Below are 25274 nucleotides of genomic sequence, written 5' to 3' on the forward strand. Positions count from 1 at the left end.
CTCTTTCATCATTGATGTTTCTATCTATCTCCCTCTCCCTTCCTCTCTGAAATGAATAAAAATATTTTTAATGTTAATAAATATTTCCATGATAAAATTTTAGGTGAAAGATATATTTGTCTTCCCCTTTCTTATACAAACTGTAGCATCTTACTTAGTTCACTTAATATCTTGCTTTCCATATCTATTTAGAAAGAGCTTCCTTATTCCTTTTGCAGCTGCATCGTATTCATTTTGTGCATAAACCATAATCTATTAACCTAGCTGGTGGACATTTACCTGTTTTCAAACTCTTGCTATTGTATACAATGCTATCATGTTTAATCTCATACCTACACCTCATGTCATGTCTGTCCCATGCAGAATATCTGCACGATAAACTCCTAGGAGTGGGATTGCCCAGTCACAGGGTATACATATTTGTAGTTTTTAAATCCATCCTAAAGCACCCCTTTATAGGGTTTACCAACCTGCACACCCACCAGCAATGCATGAGGGGAACTAATTCCCTAAAACTTTGACAACTGTTTTCAAATGTTGCCATTTTTGCCAACTTGACAGATGACAGGTGATGGCTCAGTTTAGTATTATTTGTTCCATTTTTTAAAACTGAGGTAAAACATACATATAGTAAAATGAACAACTCAACAAATTTTAATACATGTATGCAGTGCTCGCTTCAGCAGCACATATACTGAAATTGGAACGACACAGAGAAGATTAGCATGGCTCCTGTGCAAATTCATGAAGTGTTCCATATATTTTGGGGGGAAACAAACAAAAAACATGCAGTCACCCAAATAAACCACGCAATCCTCATCCAAATAAAGATGTGATTGTTCCCAGCACCTCTAAGTCTCCTTAATGTCCCTTCTCAAGCAATACCTCCCCCAACCCACACCCCTCAGAGCTAACCATTATTCTTCTATTGCCATAACTTTCAGTATTCTATAACTTCATATACATGAAACGACATAATATATACTTAGTGTGTCTATTCTATTTTTGTTTCTTTGCTTTTAAGACTATTTTTTAAAAAATCAATTAATTGGTAAACTGAAAGGTCAGGGGTTCGGTTCCGTTCCCTGTCGGGGCACATGCCTGGGTTGAGGGTTCAACCCTGGTTGGGGTGCCTGCAGAGGGCAATCCATCCATGTTTCACTCTCACATGGATGTTCTCTCTCTCTCCCTTCCTAAAATCAATAAAATGTCCTGGGTGAGGATTAAAATAAATTGAAGGAAATGGTTCTGTCATTTAGTAAAATTTTGCGAGATCTAGTGCTGGCACGACTGTGATTTGCACAAGTGGCTCTATGCACTTTTTTTTTGGCAACATCTGGCTAACTGCACTTGCGTGAATGCATGCATACACTTGCTTGTGTGATGCATTCTCAGCTCGGGGAGCGGGCTCCATGGCATCCGGAGGCATTTGCTCCGGGACTGCTTAGGGTGACAGCTCCGCTCCCTCACTGCCAATCCGTAGCTACAATTGGGGTTTCCCAAAGTCAACCGCAGTCTCCCAGCTCCTGTACCTTCCCAAGCTCCGGATGGAGAGAGGAAAGGCGCGTTAAGGGAGTTAAGGAGGGCGGAGGCCCGCGCTGCGCATGCGCATCAGTGCGCGCAAGCGCAGCCTCGCTCCTTCCTGATCACCTTGCGCTGCCAGCCTCCGGAAGTCGGCCACCCCGCCCTCCAAGAGCAAATGAGGGCTGCGATTGGGTGTTCTCGTTGTCCATCAGGACGGTCGCTCTTCTTAATATCATTGGCAGCTGGGAAAAGGCCGGCCGCTGTCCTCCGCCTACCGCTCCGAGCCTCTGAGTCACCGCTGAAGCCGCAATTGGCGGAGGCCGAGCACCGCGACTGCTCACTTCCGGCGCGGGCCTCCACGATTCCTCCCCTCCCCCGCTGTCCCCTCCGCCTTCCCACCCCCCGCCCTTCCACCATGGCCGCCTCTGTGTGGTGTAGGGAGAAGCTGGCCCTCGGTGCCTTCCTGTAGCGCTTATTGCCTCACCCTCACCCCCAGGGGACGGATCCAAAGGAGCCTCGCGCTCTAACCCTGGGGGCGCCAGCCAGGAGGTGGCCCACCCCCCACTGCGGGGCAGGACTGCTCTTGCACCCAGCTCCTGAGGCAGAAACTTAGGGTTCCCCACCTCTCTCAGGGTCAGAGCCAGAAGGGGCTTATCCCCACTTCCTCGGGGCCGGAAGCCTGTCCTCCCCCGCTCGGGGCGCAGCCCCTTGACTTCAGCAGAGTTAACGGCTCTTCCCCGGCGCTGCCCCTTCACGGCAGGACCTAGAGGGCCGCCCGCCTTGGCCTCCTCCAGAGCGGCCTTCCGCAGAGGAGGGAGGCGTGGAGAGGACAGGGACCCTTCCCCTCCCCTCCCCACGAGTCCCTTTGCCCCCGGTCCCTGGCAACCCAGAGGTCCTCGTTTCTAGGACTCCCCATCCCTCCCCTCCCTGGCCTCTTCCCGCCTCCGGGCTGCAGCCATGGAGTTACAGAAGGGAAAGGGGGCAGCAGCAGCTGCTGCTGCAGGAGCAGCGGGAGGTGGAGGAGGAGCGGGAGCAGGAGCCCCAGGAGGGGGGAGGCTGCTACTTTCCACCAGTTTGGATGCCAAGGATGAGTTAGAGGAGGTAGGTGCGGGGGGAGGGGAAGGGAGCTGAGGAACGGGGCTGAGGAGGGATCCCGGAGCGGATACGGGGTGGGGGTGGGGGAGGAGGCCTGCAAGGTTTTTCCAAGGCAACACGCTGTTCCACACTTCCTGTTCCTGAAGGAAGAAGTGTGGGCCAACTTCCTGGACACGTTGTCATAGCAACAGAAGCCACTCGTGTGAAAATGGGTGGGGAGGGGGTGTTGATGAGGAAGGGATACAGCGTCCAGATCTACCGATCTTTTATTTTATTTTATTTTTTTGACATTCCTTTCCACATAACAGGCCACAGCTATTCTTAATAGTTGCCCTGTTTCAGACTTAGGTCATATGTTGAGTAGTGATGTGTGTGTGTACGTGTCCGGGGGCCGATAGGAACTTGCAGCAGATCTTGAACCCTTATGTTAGACAGTATTGGCTTCATGTAGGCACAGTCAATGGCCAGTTGATGTTAACTGGGCATGTCTTTATTTATTTATTTGTGAATTTTTGTAATAGTTCACTTGAGCCAAATTGATGGCATATACGGGGAGCAAGATCTCAAATGCTCCCTTAACTGGGCATTTGGAGTGAGTGAAAACTTAAGCAAATGTGGTAGTGTTTAGTTGGCATCCTCTGCAGCAGTGGGGTGAGGGGACACCTTCAGAACCAGATAGCACACGGAAAGATGCCAAGGAAGTGGGTGGAGTGAGGTGATGGAGTGGACGGTAAGGGGGATTTTAGATTAGGGATAGTAGACCTCTCCTCCCTTTCCCCACTTGTTCCTCTTCCCCTGCCCCTGCCCACCCAGATTGGCTCATGCAGCTCTTTCCACCGTCACAGACCAAGAGACATACTTAGGAATATGACACCCAGAACTGGGAAATGATTGTTGAACTGTCCATACGATCTAATGCATTCAACTTGGTTATCCAGGGACAGGATGAGTAAGTTAGACTCTGGCTCTTCACTGGCCATTTCCCTGCTTATAACTATCACTACCCTTTATCAAATATTAGTGGGTGGGCAGGCAGAGAGGTGGAATTCAGAATTTAGATTTGGAGAAATGTTGGTTCAGGTTCAGATGGTGGAATATATATACAGAAATGAATTTTGTGAATCAAGAGGTGCTGGATAGCAACTTTGCGGATTATCCACCAGCAAATGTCTCCTCACAGATAGGCTTCCTATCATGCTTCTCCCCCATAATTCTTTGTGCTTTTAGGAAAATCAAAGTTTGTTTTCTCCTGTCGTTTTTATCAGGTAAAGTAGATATAACTAGGAACATACACAGTGCTTCTAAGAGTAATGTAATCCCAAGCAGATAATGACTCCAGGATTGTTTGGCAGTTTGAATTACCCAACTTTTTTTTAGAAGTGGCCACTGTCATTGACAAAGTATTTATTGAGCCCTTTGTTGTAGTGCTGGAGCTCTGGAATTGTAGAGGGAAAATAACTGACTGCCTTTGATCCCTCCACCAGTTTGAGTGGAGGGGACAAGTCCCCAAAAGTTGGATGAAAATCTGTTTATTTTACCACCATGACTGTTAGAGTCACCCTGCCTCTGCTCTAATTTGTGCCACAGAAGCAGCATCCTGTTCTGAGCAGTGACGTGTTTACTAGTAAACGAAGTGGGATGGCAGGAGGGGAACACAAAGGAGAGGAAGCATTTATTTTCTTGTTTTTTTATGGTCTGTCTGAAAGTGAACTTTCAGCTGTTTCCAGGGAGAAGGGGGAGGAAGGGTCTCTTTTTTCTGAAATCCTTCGTGGTGTAGATGTTTCCAGCATGTCTTGGGCTCCCCCTTTCTTTGCCCTTTGTCCTTTGCATTTGAATTTTCCAGCAAGCCTTGCCACTTTGTTGTTTTGTTGTTATTTTTTGCAATTCATCTTGCTCTTTTTTTTTTTTTTTCTTTTTCTTGCCACTCTGTTTTTAACCCCATGTGTATGGTTCCCATTAGACCAGAGTGTCTCTAAGGGCAAGACTTACTGGCTTCTTCCTCAGGGTCTCCCCACAGATGTTTGCATACGGAAGTTATCAAAACCTCATGGAGACTGGCTGGTCTCTGCTTGTTCTTGTTTGGTTATCTTCTAACACAGGCCTACCTATTGCCTGGGAACACAGAGTTAGCTTCCTGACCGTAGGTGCTTCGAGTGCTGAGTCTGATAAGAAAGAGAATGAGGGAGACCCAAGGTCTGCTTTCCAGAACTTACCATCTAAAGACTGAGTTAACTTACCGTAGGGAGGTTAACAAAACCACTGGTTATGGTCGTGAAGAGACTGGGCATGATGAGGAAGGGCCCTTTAGGGTCTGCGGTATGAAGCACTGGTGGGGAGCATTCCAGGCCGGGACTGGGACTCTGCTACCCAAGGGAGCATTTGTTGTATCCTTTCTTCTCCTTGGCCCTGTTCCCCTCTTTGAAGAGGGAATTCTTGCCGATCCCTGTCCCCTTTTGGGAATGAGATAAAAATAGTGCCACAGATTGGAAGCATTTAGAACATGGAGCTCCTAGTCTCATAAACGTTCTCAGCCCCCCAGTCTTTTCTCTGCTGAGAAGGACCCTGTCCACTTGGAAGTCAGGCTGAAAGCAGGAGCTGTGGCCCAAACAAGTCAGAACTTCCCCTTAAGCTATGGGCAGGTCTCAGGGCTGCCTTTGGTTAGAGGTATGTCCCTTCCAGGTTTTCTCCAAGGAATAATTCATATCTTGTCTGTGAGGAATCTCTGATTTTCCCCCCCTTAAATCCTCCTTTCTCAGCTACGTGACTCTTGGTTGTGGAGTACTTGGAAACCCGGCTTGTTCAATAATGCGGGTCCTTGGGATTTTGCAGGTTGGATCATATCCTCTTTTTCTGAAGGTGGTAGAATTTAGTCCTTCAGGGCCACTCACTGACTTCCTTAAGGGGGTAGTATTTAATTTACATTTGTTACCAGACTGTGTATTCACCTGGCTGAGGGAGGGGAAACAGAGGCCAGAGGGATCCTTCTGACTTCAGTCTCCAGCTTTAGGTATGTACTGGAAAACCGAAAGGCCACCTCCCACCCCCTCTGCCCATACTCCACCTACTGCTGCTGTCATGGAAACCATGTTCAGGTACTCAGTACTAGAAAAATTAATTCAGAAGCTCCTAGAAATGGTAAATAATTAGCTCTCTGAGGTGCTGTAGTGGAGGGCTTGCTCTGAACAGAGCTGTTCTGCCAGCTGTTGGCAACTGCATGTATGATTCCATCTTTGCTAAGGGCCTCTAGAGAAAGGGGTACTGCTACTTGATTGTAGGGATTTGGCCTCCTGTAGTCCTCTTTGAGGCAGTGTGGTCCTTCTGTCACCCAGAATGATTTGTAATTAGTACTCCCATCCGTGTTTGGAAAAGTAATGTCCGTAGTTCGGAAAGAGTAGCATCTTTTATACTTCGGTTGCCTGGAAGGACTGGCCCTCACGTTTCTTTTCTCACTGCTTTTATCTACACATCCAAATTCTGGACTCTCCCACTTCGTACATCCTTACTTTCCAAGAGGTCACTTTTCTTCTGGACTGGGCAGTGACTCAGAGCATTGCCTCAGGCCTCTGAGTGGAGTTTAGAATATGGAGAAGGGGCCTCGAGAAACCTGGTTCAGCCAAGGTCTCTGTTCCGTCACGGCTGTAGGGCTGTGTATCTGTCTTTGCTGTAGGATCTTGGTGCAAGGTCCACCAGGTAGGCCTCCTCCCCTCGCCCCTGAGCTTTTTCCTTCTCTCCTAGAAGGCAAAGGTTTCCCGAAGGTAAGCAGGAGAGGAGGCTTTTCAGTCTGGCTAGGGACTTAACCCATGTTCTATAGCAGCAGGATTCAGTTTTCAGGAATCTTTAAGGATGAGCCATTAGCCACCGTGGCGGGGGTCAGTCTGGTCCTCGTAGATTTAGTTGTGCAGCTGCTGAGCTTCCTCACAAAGGGGATAGGTGCTTTCACATTATGTATGTTAGCTCCTTGAATCCTCAGAGTATCTTCACAATACAGGCGTCGTTTCTATTTTCAGATGAGCAACCCAGGGTTTAGAGAGGATAAGTCAGTCACCCCAGGTTCGCCCAAGGCTAGCAAGTGGTGGTGGGGTTCTGCTTGTCAGTTTGCTTATTAGCTTGCTGCTGCTCTTTGACTTGCATCTCTGCTGATTCAACAGATTTTTCCTTTGAGGAGGAAGCAGTATCTAGAATTCTAGGATGCTGTGCTGCTGCTTGTGTCTCATCTTCCTCCACTTTGATTCCGCTTGTTACCCTAGGCCAGTGATCGGCAAACTGCAGCTCGCGAGGCACATGCGGCTCTTTGGCCCCTTGAGTGTGGCCACGAAGTTTCAATCGCACTGTACGTGCGCGCCCGCACGTGGTATTTTGTGGAAGAGCCGCACTCAAGGGGCCGCAGTTTGCCGACCACTGCTGGCTGAACAGTTCCCCCCGAGCTGTCAGCAAAAATAGTTGGGACCTACCCACTGGGCCTACCTGTAGGTGAGATGCTGCGGTCATTGATGACTACCTTGGGTGGAGAGGGATAAGATTTAAGAAGAGAAAATCCAACCTGAAGGTCTTCCTTCCCTCCCCTTACACAGGAGCTAGACCAGGTGATGACGAATCTCAGAGCTTGTGGGTGAGGTGGGTTGTGAGAGTCACGGCTCAGCTTTCCTGTGCTCTCACAGCTCCTTTTCACAAGTACCCAGGTGCTGTTGCTTAAGGCTGAACACAGTGATCTGACCTCATTTGAGGGATAGGCCTGGTGATGGAGAGTGGAGTTATAATACCTTCAAACCTGAGTGGCTTTGGGCCTATTTTAGATTGAAGTTTTGTGGCTGTGGGAGCTCCTTGCCTTAACACTCAGTTCTACCCTGTGCCACCCTCTACGCTTAGGGTTGACTGTCAAAGGAGGATTGTCTTCAGGCCTCTTTCCCATTGTCCTGATTTGTTGGTTCCTCACAATGCTGCAGTACAACCAGTTCTCAACAAGATGTTTTGTGATGACCTCTAGGATCGGGAAGTAAATTGCCAGCCTTTGTCCCTGTTTTCCCAGCATCTTTATCACTGGGGATTGGGAAAAGTTTTTGGGTTAATCAAGATAAAAGACTCAGGAAGTAGTTTAGGTGGTGATGACGAAGAGACCCACTGACTTAACATGGATATATTTTCTCAGTATTTAGTCTTACATGCTGCTTTGGAACAAGGATCAGTGACTAAGCTCTCCTAGGATGTTGAGCACGTCATGTACGAGAGCTGCCCGTTGAAACCAGAGTGGCTCCTGAGTGGGCTTTAATGCAGCCATCCCCACCTTTGACTAGAGGCCCAGCAGGTTTTAGGTTGGCCTTTTGTTCCCCATTAGTCCTTTTCTTTTCCTCACACTCATTTTAAAGTTTTGTTTTTAACTTTTTTGGGGTGGTGGTGGCAGGGGGGACATTTCAAACAAAAAAGTAGAGAGAATAGTATAATTTCCATGTAGCCATCACTCTGCTTCAGTACTTATTAGCATATGGCAATCTTGTTTTATCTCCCCCAGTCTATCTGGATTATTTTGAAGCGAATCCAAGATATAATTTCATCTGTAGTTCATATATATATATGTATATGTGTGTGTGTATATATATATGTGTGTATATATATATATATATACACACACACATATATATACCTATGAGAGAAGGACTTAAAAAATAGCCACAATAACACCTGAAATGTTAATAATTCCTTAATATAATAAAATATTCAGTGCTCAAAGTTCTCTTGTCTCATAAATTCTTTTTATAATTGGTTTGTTCATATCAGGAATCAGAAAAGGACCACACTTTGCATTCTCTTGCTGTGTCTTTTCAATTTTTTAATAACTTTTAAAATAATTTCAAGCTTAGAGAAAAATTATAATACATAGAACTCTTATATATTGTTCACTAAGATTCGCCAATAATTAACAATTGACACATTTGCTTTTTAAAAAAAGTTATATTTTTTTAAAATATATTTTATTGATTTTTTACAGAGAGGAAGGGAGAGGGATAGAGAGTTAGAAACATTGATAAGAGAGAAACATCTGATCAGCTGCCTCCTGCACACCCCCTACTGGGGATGTGCCCGCGACCAAGGTACATGCCCTTGACTGGAATCGAACCTGGGACCCTTTAGTCCACAGGCTGACGCTCTATCCACTGAGCCAAACCACCAAACTGGTTAGGGCAAAGTGTTCTATTTTTAATCCTCACTCAAGGATTTGTTTTCAATGATTTTTATTTATTTTTAATTTTCTTTTTTAAAATATAATTTTATTTATTTCAGAGAGAAAGGGAGAGGGAGAAAGAGATAGAAACATCAATGATGAGAATCATTGATCTGCTGCCTCCTGCATGCCCCCTACTGGGGATTGAGCCCACAACCTGGTGACTGGAATCGAACCTGGAATCTTTCAGTCTATAGGCAGATGCTCTATCCACTGAACCAAACTGGCTAGGCCTGTTTTTAATGATTTTTAGAGAGAGAGAAACATTGATCAGTTGCCTCCCGTATGCGCCCCAATGGGATCAAACCTGCAACCTAGGTATGTGCACTCTGACTAGGAATCAAACCTGCAACGTTTTTTTGCTCCAGCCTACTGAGCCACCCAGGCAGGACTTTTTCCTTGCAGTTTACGTGTGAAAGAAATCAGGTCACGTGTCATGTTTTCCACATTCTGGATTTTGCTGATTATACCCATAGAGATGGTAGTTAGCTCTAGAGACATAATGATGTTGGAATTTCTAAAACATTTTTGGGCCAGAAGTATTTCACTGTTAATTTTTCTCGTTCACAGAGGTTGGAAAGATGTATGAGCATTGTGACATCGATGACTACTGGTGTCTCAGAGAGAGAGGCCAATGATGCCCTCAATGCCTACGTGAGTATAATGCTCTCTCCCCTTGTCCACTTTTGCGTATTTGAAAGCTCTGAGACATGACCAGAAAGATGGAAAGACTTAAGTGGTGGGAATTAGGGAACTGAAGTCAGTGTCTTGGCTCCCCAAACCAGGCTTCCAACTCCTCTTTCTTACTTGTGGGAGTTCATTTCTTGGAAGGGAGAGAAAGAAACATCAATGATGACAGAGCATGATTGATTGGCTGCCTCCTGCACACCCCCTACTGGGGATCAAGCCAGCAACCCAGGTCTGTGCCCTGGCTCAGAATGAACTATGACCTCCTGGTTCATAGGTTGATGCTCAACCACTGAGCCGCACTGGGCCCTTAGGCATCTTTAAATAACAACTTTAAATAATAACTCATAGTTCCATAGTGACTTTTTTTCTTTGTAAACCATTCTTTCACATGTGATCTTTCACATGTTCTAATCGGTGGCATTGAAAAAATATTATAAATAGTACATATGAAGGACTTAGAAAAATGGTACATAGTGAACGCCCTGTAAGTATTACCTACTTATATTTATTGTGTTATTATTTTTTTAATTGTCATTATGTCTTTACCTTAAAATGTCAGAGGTTCAATGCTTTGTGCTACTCCATGACTGTTTGCAGCTCCTGCTCTGCTGAAGGCTGTTAAGGTCTGGGAAGTGGAGGAGGATTTGTTTTTTTCCATTTTAAACACTTAATTTTCTGCCCCTGGTCTGCATCAAGCCTTGGAGAAAAGCAACAAGATCTATCCTTTCCCTCCACCTCGCCTCTAGAACAGATGACCCATCACTGTTAGGAGAAGGAATCCTCAGATTTAAGAGTTGATGATTCTCCTTTGCAGGTTGTCTACGAGTCCCAAGTTTTCTGGGAGAAACTGTGCTCGAGAACTTTTCTCCTGTGAGTGACAACTATTGTTTTTTCTTCCTCTGATCCCAGGTATGCAAAGGCCCCCCCCAACATGAGGAAATCTGCCTGGGTCTCTTTACTCTTGTCCTCACTGAACCTACTCAAGCCCAGAAGGTAAGATGCCCTGCTCTGGATCCACAGACCCTCCTCAGATACGATCTGAGAATACGGTGGAACATGGATATGGCTTCAAGGCATAGTGCCAGACACTGTGAGCAGAGCTCTAAATGTAGTTTTTTACGCTCCGTGAATTTGCCACTCTCTGACTAAAGTCCCTTCTCTGTCTCTAGATTCTGAAGCTAAAAGGCAGTTGTGAGAGTGAAAAGCATATAAAAGGCTTCACATTTTAGGTTTACTACTCAAGGCTAAAAGACTTGGGGTGTAAGCTAGAGAATAGAACAACTGTAACCAGGAGAGTTCTTCCCCAGAAGCGCATAATCTGTAGTTTTCAGGTTCTATCACTGGCAGGTGAACAGAAAGCAGGCTTAAGGTTGCAGCAGGTAGGATTTAAATTAGATAGCTGGATGTTAGATGATTGACACAGTAATAATGTAATGGACTAACTAGAATTAGACTTCCTGAGGAATGCTATATGAAAACTAGTCTGGGGTTTTCACAGAGCCTTCTTTATGTGGAATGGTTTAAGTGGGATCCTTCCTTGAGGTGAGGGACTAGACAGGATGATCTCTTTGAATTCTGTTCTTTCTACAATAAAGGAGCAGAATTCTGTCTTTTACCTCTTCACATTTCCCCTTTCCAGCAATTCTGTGTCCTTTGTGTCTTGGCATGTTGGTTTAGAAGTTTATGTCTGATATCTGGCATTAACTATATGCTGCTAACAGAGAAAAACTTAGAGTGGGAGAATTTAATATTCTCACCGGCCCTTCCCTGAGCAAGGGGAGTGTGGGAAAAGGCAAACATGCCCTGTGCCCAGTGTTGTGTTAGGCTGTATCCAGACAGGTTCTCATTTATCCTTCGAAAAAGCCATATGAGGTTGGTGGCTTTGTCCCTTCTCCCTAAACTGCTCCCCGTTTATAAGTTAACTGGATATCAGAGACATTATTGTTTGTTCAAGGAGAACCAAAAAAAAAAAAATCATCCCTAGGGACAAAGGATGCCAGGTCCCCTGGCATAGCTGCTTGAATTAACCTCAGGAGAAGGATTTATGGGCATGGCAACCAGGTGTATTTGTACTCTTCTGGTGCCAGCTGGAGGAGGGTCTGGTATGCTTGTTGGGAGGGTGGGGCAGCAAGTATTCACAAGTCCTTGGTTTCACAGGCCATTTCTGGGCTGGGACCTTGTTGAGTTAAATTGGCATTTCATTTTCATACTGAATTCGTCATTAAGATCCTTGGAAACAAATGAATATTGCCAAGTTGGTGGTGTTAAACAGTGATTGATATGATCAAGTCTAGCCCCTCTATTTTATTTTATTATGTATTGATTGATTAATATTAGAGAGAGAGAGAGAGGGAGGGAGGGAAGAAGGGAGAGAAACAAACACAGAGAGAAACATTGATTTGTTGTTCCACTTACTTATGCATTCATTGGTTGATTATTGTATGTGTTCTTACCGGGGACTGAACCCACAACCTTGGCATATAGTGATGACACTAAACAACTGAACAACCCGGCCAGGCAGCCCTTCTATTTTAAAGAAATTATTGGCAAAGTTGGGTGTGTAGGGATTGGGGTTGAGGTTTAATTTTTTTCTTGTGTGGGTTTCATAAATACAATTAAAATATCATTTAATCATCTTAATGAAAAGTCATTTTGCCCGCTGTTTTTTTGTTGTTGTTGTTTGTTTGTTTTTTAAAGATTTTTTTATCGATTTCAGAGAGGAAGGGAGAGAGAGAGAGATAGAAACATCAATGATGACAGAGAATCATTGATTGGCTGCCTCCTGCACACCTCACCCTGGGGATTGAGCCTGAAACCCGGACATGTGCCCTGACCGGGAATTGAACCGTGACCTCCTAGTTCATAGGTCGACGCTCAACCACTGAGCCACACCAGCTGGGCCTGCTGTTTTTTCATTTGTTTGAGATGGGCTCTGAATCAGCGAGGGTATATTAGTAAACATCAGTCAAGGGAGCAGGGTGTGTGGAGTATTTCTAGTTCTTTGTCTGACCTGGCAGTGAGAGGCCTCAGGACTCTGCGTTATGAAAGCTTATTATGTTGTGAATTTGGCCATCCAGACCCAGCAAGGGACAAGAGTACAGTGGGGCCTTGACTTACGAGTGTCCCGACTAACGAGTTTTTTGAGATACCAGCTGTCTCTGGGCAGATTTTTTGCATTGAGTTGATAGAGTAATTTGAGTTAACGAGCTCCTTAAGGAGCTCGGTCTCCAGCCTCCTAACGAATTAAACTCGTAAGTCAAGGCCCCACTGTACCTTGTCTTCTTTGTGCCCTACAATAGCCCTCTGGGGGTGGCCCAGGCCCTCGCCTTGGGTCTCACTGCTGGTTGCCCGCTACATCAGGATTATGTTTACATGCTAAAGGTTTCTAAGTAAATCCTTTACCTGGGAGCTTCCTACGAGGACAGGCCCCTAGGTCGGGCCTCTTCAGACAAAGGGGGTAAAGATGGGGAAATAGAAGGGTACAGTTTTAGCAAGTGAGGCACCATCAGTGACTCATTCAGAGTCCTTGAGCCAGGTCAGATTATGGAGGAAGAGTTAGTGACGTCTCCCCCATTGTGCTTTGATCCTTCTCCCTAAAAGGTCGATTATGTTGTGAAATACTTCTGTCCTGCAGAAGTTTTAGGTGGGAGTTGCTGATGAGAACTGATCCTCATGCATTGTTTCACGCTTTAGCTTAAAACAAGGGGAGTGTTTTCTAAGGGTTTATTTGGGTTAATTCTGTCTCTGGAACAGAAACCTAAGGATGGATTGGGGATTCCGTTGTTCCTGCATCTTCACAGGGATAATGGAGAAGGTGGTAGTAGAAACTAAGTCTTGAACACATGAGAAATTTGCTCTGGGAGCGTGAGGTGAGGAGCCTGTGTCAGTGCTGGCAGGCAGGTTCAGAGTTAGGGCCAGCTCTCTGAGACTTCTAAGTGGGTGGATTGAACCAGAGAACTCAGTTGAAGAGAAAACAGATCAGGTATTGGTGGAGAGTAGAATCTGCATGGGGTGGATTTTGTACCAGATGTACCTTCTTGATTTACGTCTGCTCTCTTGGCAACTCTTAGGAATGTTTATATTCTTTGACTTTATTTATTTCCTATTTGATGTCTGAACTGAATAGCTGGGAGCAGGCCTGGCTGAAGGACTCTGGTGAGAAGAGAGGCTAAAGGAGAGGCCTTGCCTTCCGTGTAGGCGCTGGTATTCAGTAGATAAAAAGAGGGGTCTAACATCAATGCCAAGATCTCTCTTCACCAAGGGGTCAAGGACTCCGGCCCTGGCAGTTCTTGGTCTAGATACAGTTCCCTAAGCAGGCAGCTCCAGGAAGTTGGGGGCTGTGAGGGCCGGGGCTGGATGGAATATCTGCCTCGACAGACCCAGGACAGATGTGCGACCATCCTGTCACCTTTCCTTTCTCTTGAGACTCTCCTTCTCTTCTCCGTTGCCTACTGAGTCCTCCCTCTCCCCCTCTATTTGTTTTCCAAGCCAGTCAGCAAACTGGTACAGAGGTTGGTGAGAAAACTGGCAGCATCAGGAAGATGATACTCCCGGTACCCAGCTGCCATGTGTGACTAGCAGTGGTGGTGGTGAAGGTCCCAGCTGGAGCATGGCATTAGGCAGACAGTATCTGCTTCCTTCATCTGACCCTGTGTCTCCTCAGAGACTCTTCCTTCCCTGTTCTGGGTCTATTCTACATTTCTGCTTTCGTTTGAATAGACAGGAGGGTTCTTCTCTGGTTTTCTTCTGCCTCCCTCATCCTCTCTGTATTCTGTGGCTCACATCTCTGGGGGAGGCTCCAGGCTATACTACCAACATTTACTGACCTCACGTTGGCAGTAGTTCACTGGATCCTTTTATCTCTTCCTTGTTCCCTTGCTTATACTTTTGATCTTCCTGCCTTCACCTCAGATGGAGTCAGAGAATAATAAGGTTATCCTTTGGGTATGAAACGTTTGTGGCACATGTGGGATTCCCTAAGTGTTGGTATTTTCATTATATTAATTAGTTTGACTTAAGGACACTAGAGACAAGAGGAAGCGACAGTAGCTAATCTCTTAGGAGTCCCCAGTCACTCCAAGGCCAGGGAGCAGCTGGTCTTGAGTACTCCTCTTTTGACTACTTAGGATGAAAGAGTTTAAAAACCTAGCAGTCTCAGAACCACCGTAAATTCTTATTTCCATCCCAGCAGCCTCTTCTTTTAGTGATTTCTAACAGTGGTACAGGGGTGGTTAAGAGCATGGATTCTACAATTGGACTGTCTAGACTTGAATCCTGGTTCTTCCTCTTATCTCTTATGTTACATGGGTCAAATTATTTTAACCTCTCTATGCCTGTTTTCTCACCCGTAAACACAGAGATAATAAATAGTACTATTTCAAAGGGTTGTTATGTAATTCAAATGCAGTAATATATATATGATACAACTTGGCACATAATGCCAATGCATTATAATTGCTGTTATAATTGCTATTATGGTTGATGCCAGCCTTCCAAGGTCGTGGAAAGCTGCCTACCTAATTTTACCCTTTGTGCTCAGACCCTGGCAGCAGAGAACTCAGCAGGCCAAGAAGGTCGCTAATGAGGTCCCCTAAGGTATTCCTCCAGGAGTCTGGTCTCCAGAGAGACCGGGTGAGAAAAGCTCTAGGGGGAAGGGAAGCAAGAACTCTCAGAGGAAATTGGAATGCCCTCCCTCAGCTCCCCCAGGGGTGGGTATGCATAAGGACCCCTCCTTTTTCAATACTTGGCAGAAGCCAAGGGCAGCCCAGAGAAAAGGAAGACACGGAGTTAAGGAAATTCAGTTTAGTTTCGCCCTTTCTTTCTGGGGCCCAGGTCCCTGGATCCTTTTCCTTTAATACTCCTATCCCTTTGCTTCTTCTGGCTGGGTCAGTACAGGCTTCAAAACTTCTTTGTGATCCTTTCTGGCCTGTTCAACCAAACCCATTCTGTGGTGACCTTTTACTGGCAGATGAAAAGCAGATGGCCTCCACCTGGTTTTGCTCAGCGTGTGGCATCAAACAGTGTGACATTTCCTAAGAAGGGAGGTGGGGGGACAGGGAGCCTTTCTTAGCAGGCTTTTCTGCTTTATTAGAGAATAGCTCAGTCTGCCCCCACCCCCCCACCCCACTCCATGTGATGGAGCAAGGGATAGGTTAGCGTGCAGAGTGGAAAGTCCTTCATTGCTACTCATATTGGTGTTAAGTTGAACAGGCCAGGGGGCCCCCTGTGGGTGGGGTCAGGAGTGGATCCTCAGCTTGCTGGCTGCTTACAAAACTCTCTTCTCAGTGTTACCGGGACTTGGCTCTGGTGACTCGTGACGGCATGAATATCGTCTTGAATAAAATCAACCAGATACTTATGGAGAAGTACTTGAAGTTGCAGGACACCTGCCGAACTCAGGTAAGGCCAGAAAGAAAAGAGATGCAGCTCAAAGACTGAACAGAGGAGGAATCGGGAGTAACAGACCCCCACCTTTGTACACCTAAGTTGTAATGTTATTGGATGAGCCCATTTCTCCAATTCATAGGCCCTTCTCTTCATCTGTTTTTTCCTTTCTCCTTTAGTTGGTGTGGTTGGTACGGGAACTAGTGAAGAGTGGGGTTCTGGGAGCTGATGGTGTATGCATGACATTCATGAAGCAGATTGCTGGTGAGTTTGATGGCAAGAGCATAAAGAAGAAAGGAGAGGAGCCCAGAGACTGCACCAGGCAATGGAGAATGATTGTGTGCCTCAGGGACTCCATTTCTGGGTCATTTAGACTCTCCTTCTGAGGAAGGCGTCTTCTGGCCACATATGTTGAAGAAGAAATTGAAAAGTCATGGGGCGCCTTTTGAATCAATAAGTCTTGCCTCATTTTTCTTCCTGCCAAACTCAGGCCTGACGTAGAATAGTTGACCTATTTTAGCCAGTCAAGGCAATAGTCAGTAGACATGAGAAGGTGCTCAGTCTCATCAATAATCAGTGAAATGCATACTGGGGTTTATGGGGTATTGGATCTGGAAGGATCTGGAAGGAATGAGGAGAGAAGTGAGGGCCAATAATTTGTTCCCATCACATTACGCTTTCAGAAGCAGACATCTTCCTTGGCTCCACCCCCATGTTCTGTGTACTTGCTCCCTAATAATTATGACATCTGATTAGGGCCAGTTTGAGGGACAAACCATGTCACAGAACAGACCCTGACATTTAGGTTTTTTTTTTATCTTCTTGGCATTGGTGACATCTGTCTAAGCCACTGAATATCCAAGAGGCCTGCCTGTGCCACTTCTGCAAGATCGCATGTGTTTGTTTAAAAAGGAGCCTGCCTCTCCTTCACCATTGCCCGTTGGTTCTTTGTTTCTTTCTTTAGGATTTTATGTAACACTTATGCTCCTGTTTTGATGTCTGTAAACCTTAATTTATGTGATGTGTGACTGTGTGAACATTGAATTTTTAAATTGGGACCTGGGGCAAGACATAGCGTTGTGCAGGGTATTTTTATCCACGCTCCTGGCACTTTCTTCCCCGTTAGGCACTCTCAGTCCTCACTTCTCATCCTTAGACTTTGGTCTGGCGCTGCTGCATATTAATTCTGCCCCCAGAAGTTCCTTAGCAAGCCCTGCGGACTGATACCTGGAAATAAGAAACCTTTGGCCCGTCATGAGCCTGACACAGGATGTGGGACGTACACATTCTGGACTGCTACAGTTCCCAGCCCCCGCCACCTCTCAGGCCCTGTCTGAGATGTCTTCCTTTCTTTCCAACCATGGTGTCCTTCCCAGACATTCCTTTTCAAGGGTCAAAGTATTCCCACTCCAAACGCTAATCTTTGGAAAAGTTGCAGCTCTAGTTTCTGGAAAAATCCAGAACCTCCCCTTCCCTTCTCTCTGGAAGTAAAGGAGGAAACTTTAAAGCCTCACAGAACAAAAGGCAGTTTCCCAAGACTCAGAACATCAGTGATGGATAACAGTTAGGGATGGACCAGTGGGACGGGTGACGAAATGTATTGTGTATCTGAGTAGCTAATTAGAATCATTCTGATTCTCTTTTCTCCCTTTTGATTAGGTGGGGATATTACGGCAAAAAATATCTGGTTGGCAGAAAGTGTTCTGGATATCCTGACGGAGCAGAGGTAGAGTCTACCATGAAGGGTGGGGAGAGAGCCAGAGATGGCCTTGTTGGTTTCAAGTGTGGGAAATGGGATGAAAGGAGTGTATGAAGACTGTTAGGTGACCCCAAACACCTTAGGTTAGAGACTAAGGCAGGGGAAGGAGAAGCAATTCCATTGGTGCCATGATATGCCCAAAGGGATGAAGGAGTGGGAAAGGAGGCCTTTGCTGAAATATCTCAGAGCCCAGGAAAAACTAGTTTCATCTGATAAGGGTTTATTTTTGATCTAGACCTCTTTGGAATGTTTATCTTTGTGGGGAGCGGGGGAGAATGAGCTCAGCAGGATGGGGCCAGCCAAATACCCAGGCCTGGCAGGTACCCCTTTTCTCTCTTCCAGAACTTTCTATCCAACCCATACTCTTGTTGTTGTTGTTGTTGAAGTAGCATGGGAGAGGGGGAGTGAGGAGACCATCGAGACCCGCTAGAAGTGGTTCTCAACCTTCCTAATGCCGCGACCCTTTAATACAGTTCCTCATGTTGTGGTGACCCCCAATTTCATTGTTACAAATTGAACATAATTAAAGCATAGTGATTAATCACAAAAACAATATGTAATTATATATGTGTTTTCCGGTGGTCTTAGGCGACCTCTGTGAAGGGGTCGCGACCCACAGGTTGAGAACCGCTGCTAGAGTTTGCATAAAGGGCTTGGAGGCTCGAGTGGTAGAGCAGGCATAAGGGGGGCATATTGTGTTTTCTCACTGATTCTTTCCCTTCCCCATCAAGTAAAGGATCAGAAATACTATGAGGGCTATTCCATGGCTGAGGCCTTCCTCTTGGTCCTGTGGCCTCAGTCCTCCTTGATTTCAGTGTCTGTTTCGGGTGAGGACACCATAGTAGTCAAATAATTGAGAGGGCTAATAGTACCCATATTTCCTACTATTCCTAGTATTCGTGGACCTCCTCCCTCATTCACACTTCTGAAAGAGAAGGCTGTGTTCTATGCTCTGCCCAAGCTTGAGAGCTGTGCCAGGTCAGCTGTGCAGTGCCACCTAGTGCCCTGGGCACAGACGTGCACCCGCAGCTGTGACAAGTCACTTCCTCCATCATTGTTGGTACCATCGGCACAGCACCCGAGATCCTAGCCATTTCTTACCAGGCCTCTGCTTCTCTTAGGTGTCTTTGCAGAATGTCTGTGTCCTGGTCAGAGGGACTCCCTTTCTTTCTCTTTCTGGACAGATACATTTATCACTTCTGTTAGCAACTTTCCTAAAAAGTAATTTTTCTCATTTTGTTCCCAATGCAAGACACCTCCCATTTCCATACCTTAAAGCTCAGTTTCTGCCCTAGCTGGTTTGACTCAGTGGATAGAGCGTCGGCCTGCGGACTGAAGGGTCCCAGATTCCATTTCGGTCAAGGGCACATGCTGGGTTGTGGGCTCATCCCCAATAGGGGCCATGCAGGAGGCAGCCAATCAATGATTCTCTTTCATCATTGATGTTTTTATCTCTCTCTCTCCCTCTCCCTTCTCTCTAAAATCATTGAAAAGATATATTTGAAAAAATAAAGAAAGGACAGCAGAGTTATCAAAAAACTACCCATATTAAAACAACAACAACTCAGTTTCCCTCATTTAGGCAATTAGAGTGCAGTCTCAGTATACAAGTGTCAGATGAGTGTCCTACCCTTTCTGTTCTCCAAAACACACCCTTTGGTGCGGTGTCCTCTTCTACACCCTCCCCCTCCCTCCGTCCCTCCCTCCCAGGCTGTGGAGTTAAAAGGTAGTAGACGGGGAGGGGCACCCTCCCCAGTGTCCTTGGCTGCTGCTTTTATTCTGTGCAAGGAAAAGGCCAGAGTCTCTTAATTAGGTGGCTGTAGCACTTTTCCGGAATCAGGATGTTGCCTGGTTGGATTAATTAAACTCCCTGTCTTCCTCTGGTTCTCTCCTTCCAGCAGGGGTGCCAAGCCGTTACAAACTAGTTGCTTGGAGAAGACAGCTCCCCGATTTTGGCACTTTGAGACGGCATTGGAGTTTTTGGAATCTCCCCACTGCGTCTTCCTACCCCTTTTAGAGCACACAATTCTTTCATTACCTTCTTTTCCCCAGAGAAAGTCTAAAACTCCTAGGAAAATGGGCTTTGCCATCCAAAATGAAGTTCTCCTTTTCAGCTTGTGATTTAGGGCAGGTGACTCGTTTGGGAATGGAATCAGTGGAGAGAGAGAGAGAGAGAGAGAGAGAGAGAGAGAGAGAGAGAGAGAGAAGAGCTGGCGCCAGGGAAGGGTTTGTGGCGTGGTGGGTGGTTAATGGAGCATGATGGAAGGGCTCAAACAGTGTGTTCTGAAACCTCCAGGGTTCTCCAAGGGTCTTAGTAATCCCCAGAGGCCCACCGACTTAGGGAAACTTACAAATGTTTTCCCCATATCTGAGTTGGGTAGAAGCTATGGCTTCTCTCTGTCCCTAGTACCTCACACATGCTTGGCACATGAGAGGCACTCAGTAAATGTTTGAGGGAGTGAGTCAACAAACAAAATTATTTTATTGGGATCTAGGTAGTTACATGGTAGAGAGAAGTTGCTTTCATCAGCATTTGTCTGTATTGGATACCTGGTAGAGGAGTAGGACGTTGTCCCCACCTTTGCCAATTGATAGTCCTAGATAATGACAGTATGAACGAGCAGTCAAGGATCAAAGAACCTACTTCTAGTGCTAATCATCAGACATTTCTAAGATCCTGGAGCCAAGTATGGGGGGAATTGGGAGGGTGGACAGGTGCAGACAGCGTGCAGCTGCCATTGTCTTCCCTCCCTGCAGGGAGTGGGTGTTAAAGAGCAGCATCCTCATTGCCATGACGGTTTACACATACCTCCGCCTCATTGTCGACCACCACGGCACCGCCCAGCTTCAGGCCCTGCGGCAGAAGGAGGTGGACTTCTGCATCTCGCTGCTCCGGGAACGGGTGAGGACAGGATGGTACGGGGAAGGGGAACCCAGGACAGGACACCTCTGTGGGTTTTATACCGTGACCGGGGCCAGAGATGTCATGTTGGAGTGATGGCGGTAGTTCAAAGTCTGCTGTTTTTTTCATCATTCTAAGACGGATGAAGGTGAAAGGGTAGGTGAATCAGTGTGGGATGGCCCTAGTTCCTAGAAATGCTGCCTGCTACTCTGGCATCCTAGGGATTTTCCTGGTCAGCTTCGTGGGCACTTGTATAACACAGACACAAGCTGTTCTTGGGTGCTCACTGCTATCCCCCACACCTACCTCGCTGGGTAATTGCCTGATCAGGTGAGATTGTGAATTGCCCACTAGCATATCTCCCAAGATTGAATGATTCTAAGGCTATGCTTTCTAATGTGGTAGCCTCTAGCCACATGTGGCGATTTAAATTAAAATTAGATAAAATTTTTAAATTTATTCCTTAGTTGAATTAGCCACATTTCAAGTGCTAATTGTGGCTAATGAGTATTCTTTTGGGCAGCACAGATATAGCTCATTCCTTTGTTCTGTTGAGCAAGTGAGTTTTGGGGTGAGGTGTGTGGGGCTCAATTTGCTAGTCCTGTCCTTTTAGAATTTCAGTCTCTCTTGACCTGCATGGAAACAGTTCTGGGAGGAGAAGGCAAGAGATTAATGTGAAAGCCAAAAGGGTTCCAGCAGTTTCTAGTAACCTCTCATCCTTGTCATCAGTCCCCAACTTCGAGCTCTCTTCCCCTGAGCAGCTAGGAGCCAGTCCTTCGTTCCAGAGGAAATCATATAATCCCTTCAACCCTCCTCCATTCCCTCCCTGGAACATGTTGTTCCTTTGCCCCCTCTGCAGCAGGTAAACAATCCATGTTTTTATTCTTTTTCCTATCTGTAACCCCTCACCCCATCAAGTTCATGGAATGCTTGATGATTGGCCGGGACCTCGTAAGACTACTTCAGAATGTTGCCAGGATACCAGAATTTGAACTGCTTTGGAAAGATATTATCCATAACCCCCAGGCCCTGAGTCCTCAGTTTACAGGTGAGTAAGGGCTGGGGCATGCTGTCCAGGAGAGGTGGGAGGTCAGTATGTATGTACTGCTTGAATCAAGAGGGCAGAGTTTCATGTGTAGGAGAGGCTTTGGCAGTCAGATAGAGGAAGCTTGGGACCAAGCAGGCTCTGCCAAGTGCAGCTGGATAAGGGAATGGCAGAGCTACAGGACATAGCCCTGCTCGACAGGCCCCAGCTGTCGTTGCTCCTAAGAAAAGTGAAACAGCACTGGGACCCTGCTCCTCCCCCTCCCAGCAGCTGTTTGGCTCAGGGGCTGAGCTGATGACCCCTTTCCAGCTTCACTGAGTCCAGCAGGGGAGTCAGAGGTCAGCTCGTGAGACTGAGTCAGCAAAGGCGCTGGAATGAGTCCTGTAAGAGAAGGCGCCTCCCAGGAGCAGTATTGTCTCTGAATTCCAAGGATCCAGCTGGTCAAAATCCTCTTGGGGGAGGGAAAGTAGCTCCGTGCGCCTCCTCTGACACGGTCCTTCCCATGTCCCTTCTCCTTCCCAAGTTCCTGCTTATGGTCTAAACCAGCCGTGGGCAAACTACGGCCCGCGTCATGTCCCTTCTCCTTCCCGAGTTCCTGCTTATGGTCTAAACTGTAACTACAGCTTTGCTCCCCGCCCCACCTCTACCATGCATGTGTGTGTGCATACACACCTGCCATGAAGACAGTCGGTTAGGACCTGGAGAGTCGGGAGCCGCATAGAGGTGCGCAGGGTGCAGCTCTTACATTGAACATGTATTGAGTGTGCCAGGCACATGTACACAGGGTGTCTCAGAAATATATACACACTGTGAATGAGTATGAAGTCGCTGTTTATAACATACAGCTCAGTTTCAAAATTTAAAAGAATCTACAGAAATGAACAATTTTTTTGTCAACGCCTGTTTTCAAATTGATGACCGTCTGGTCTAGACACTGCTGATAACTTGAAGCAATGGAATTGCAAACATCAAGAATCATTTCATTCGATATTTGTGTGCCTTCAATTCATTGACTGTTGCTGGTTTTGTACTGTAAACTTTATCTTTTATGTATCCCCATTAAAAAGTCTAGTGGAAGCCCCAACCGGTTTGGCTCAGTGGGTAGAGCGTCAGCCTGCGGACTCAAGGGTCCCAGGTTCGATTCCGGTCAAGGGCATGTACCTTGGTTGCGGGCACATCCCCAGTAGGGTGTGTGCAGGAGGCAGCTGATCGATGTTTCTAACTCTCTATCCCTCTCCCTTCCTCTCTGTAAAGAAATCAATAAAATATATTTAAAAAAAAAAGTCTAGTGACATGGCATGGCAGGATAAATTTTCTTTGTTCAAAGCTTAGTCTGGTTTCACCCATTATTTCAGATCAGTTAAAGCTGAAAAGGAGTGAAATTTAAGTGAGCTATCAGCTGTTAAAGTGTTTACACATTTTTGGGGGGACACCCTATATTAACTAATTTAATCTTTAGGACATCCTATAAGATGGATGTTCTACTTTCCATATTTACGGATAAAGAAAATTAGATTCAAGGAGATAAAGTAATTTGCTTAAGGCCACACAGCTAGTAAGTGTCAGAGGCAGGATTAGGATCCAAGTCTGTCTGACTCAGGGCTCATGCTTATGCCACACCACCACACTGATCCCGGGGCCCAGTGATGGGACCGTCAAGAGCAGGAGGAGAGGCGAGGGTTTCCCTTATTCCCCCCCTAACCATCCACATGATGCCAACTGGAATAATGTGAGTAGCGGGCTCTGGATGGCCAGTAGAAGAGAATGAATACGTCTGGGTTGTGGGGATGGTGGTTCACTGGAGCGGAATTTACAGATGCTGGTTAGAACCCCCACTTGCACCTGTGCTCTGGTCTTATCTTAGAATTTCCCCGTGAGTAAGACCATTGGCCAGCAGTCCTTGGTCCAGGTTCCCCACCTGCCTTCCATTCTAGTCCTCAAGCTTCTCGTTTTTCTCTTCCCTTCTACGCTTGGTTCAGGTATCCTGCAGCTTCTGCAGTCAAGGACATCCCGAAAATTCCTAGCATGCCGTCTAACCCCAGACATGGAGACGAAGCTGCTCTTCATGACCTCCCGGGTAAGCTCGCCTACTGCAGCAGGAGACGGGGCAGACACTAGCGAGGCTCCTTCCTTCAGCCTGCCGGTCCGTCACTGACCGGTGGAATGTGGTCAAGTGGGTGCCCCTGCTCTCTACCTGGCACTGGGCCTGGCACTAAGAACTGGGATACATTGCTGAATAAGAGAGACAATTCCAGCTCGTGTCTATCTAAAGTGTCATTAAACTAATAATTGTAAACAAATAATGTAACTGATAAGTGTGAAATGTGCTATAAAAGGGTAAAGTGAGGATGTTTGTTCGGGAAAACCCACTGTTCCTCTGGGTGAACCATGAGCTCTCAGGACGAGAGCCCTGGTCTTTTGGCTTCCAAACATGGCTGACTTATGGCAGAATTGCTTGAGGAGCATCTGAAAACTACATCTTCCTGGAACCCACTACCCCAGAGAATCTGAAGAATCTGTATTTCTAACAGAATCTCCAGACAGCCGCTCCTCTGCAGCCAGCCTGGTGTCAGGGAGCAACTGTGCAGCCAGTGCTCAGCTGCCCGGGTCATCTGGGAGAGCTGTCTTGATCTGTGCTGTCCCATGTGGTAGCCACTAGCCATGTGTTGCGATTTAAATAGTTAAAACTAAGTAAAATTAACCATTCAGGACCTTGGTTGCAGGAGCTACATTTTAAGTGTCTAGTAACTACCACCATTGCAGACAGTTCTATTGGACAATGTTGGTCTAGATGTTGTTGTTTTTTCCCCTCCTTTAACCCTTCTACTCTCTGTTTTGGTTGAATTTGGGAAATAGAAGAGGAAAACCAGGTCTTTCTTCTTAATTAGTGTTGCTGTTCATAACCTGTTTGGGGGAAGGACTTAACTGCAAGAAGGTTTGGAGGTTGTATGTACCTTGGATAATTATCCTGTTAAGTCCTTTAGTGTCAGCTTTTAGTCAGTGCTGAGCGGTGCAGAGGCTCAGCTCTGGTTCTGAAGGGGCATTGCTTGCTGTTCACAAGTAACTCAAGAAAATAAAAGATTATACTTATGAAAAAAAAAAAGATTATGCTATGACTGCAGAATCAGGAACCAGTACAGGAGGAGGAGCCAAAATCGGGCTGCAGTTGCAGGTAATGTGACATCAGGTCAGTGGCAAGAACGAATGCGCCACTGGTCTGTGACTTTCAGCATTTTTTTTTTTAAATCAAGGAGGGGAGACTTGAGAGACAGTATTAGTTGATTAATAAATGGTGGGAAGAAATTGAGGTCTGGCTCCAGCCTAGAGTTGAATGGTGCTCATTTTCCTCTGCCCAGAGACCTCACTTTCCCTTCCATGTTTCTTTTCCAATGTCCTGCCACCAGGTGCGGTTTGGTCAACAAAAGCGATACCAGGATTGGTTCCAGCGCCAGTACCTGTCAACCCCTGATAGTCAGTCTCTGCGCTGTGATCTCATTCGCTACATCTGTGGGGTTGTCCACCCTTCTAATGAAGTGCTGAGTTCAGACATCCTGCCCCGATGGGCCATCATTGGTTGGCTGCTGACAACATGCACGGTGAGAGGCTGGACCATGGAGGCTGTTGGGTGGCAAAGAGTCCCCCCTCCCTCACGTTCCCC

General features: G+C 46.4%; 1 protein-coding gene across 2 annotated transcripts in view; it reads left to right on the forward strand.

Annotated features, from left to right (window-relative positions):
* The first annotated feature begins 1930 nt into the window (after positions 1-1930).
* Positions 1931-25274, forward strand: part of INTS3 (integrator complex subunit 3) — a 37807-nt gene continuing 14463 nt past the window's right edge. The window contains exons 1-10 of one of the 2 annotated variants that reach the window (XM_005867436.2): positions 1931-2625; positions 9407-9490; positions 10436-10519; positions 15812-15925; positions 16090-16174; positions 17570-17636; positions 20427-20571; positions 21490-21619; positions 23596-23693; positions 25021-25212. In XM_005867436.2, coding sequence (XP_005867498.1) covers positions 2482-2625; positions 9407-9490; positions 10436-10519; positions 15812-15925; positions 16090-16174; positions 17570-17636; positions 20427-20571; positions 21490-21619; positions 23596-23693; positions 25021-25212 — 1143 coding nt within the window. In that variant the 5' untranslated portion in view covers positions 1931-2481. Of the gene's footprint in view, positions 2626-9406; positions 9491-10435; positions 10520-15811; positions 15926-16089; positions 16175-17569; positions 17637-20426; positions 20572-21489; positions 21620-23595; positions 23694-25020; positions 25213-25274 lie in introns of those variants that run through there. The other variant, XM_005867437.2, reaches the window with a different exon arrangement.

Source organism: Myotis brandtii, unplaced genomic scaffold, assembly GCF_000412655.1.
Source record: "Myotis brandtii unplaced genomic scaffold, ASM41265v1 scaffold250, whole genome shotgun sequence".
Taxonomy (NCBI): domain Eukaryota; kingdom Metazoa; phylum Chordata; class Mammalia; order Chiroptera; family Vespertilionidae; genus Myotis; species Myotis brandtii.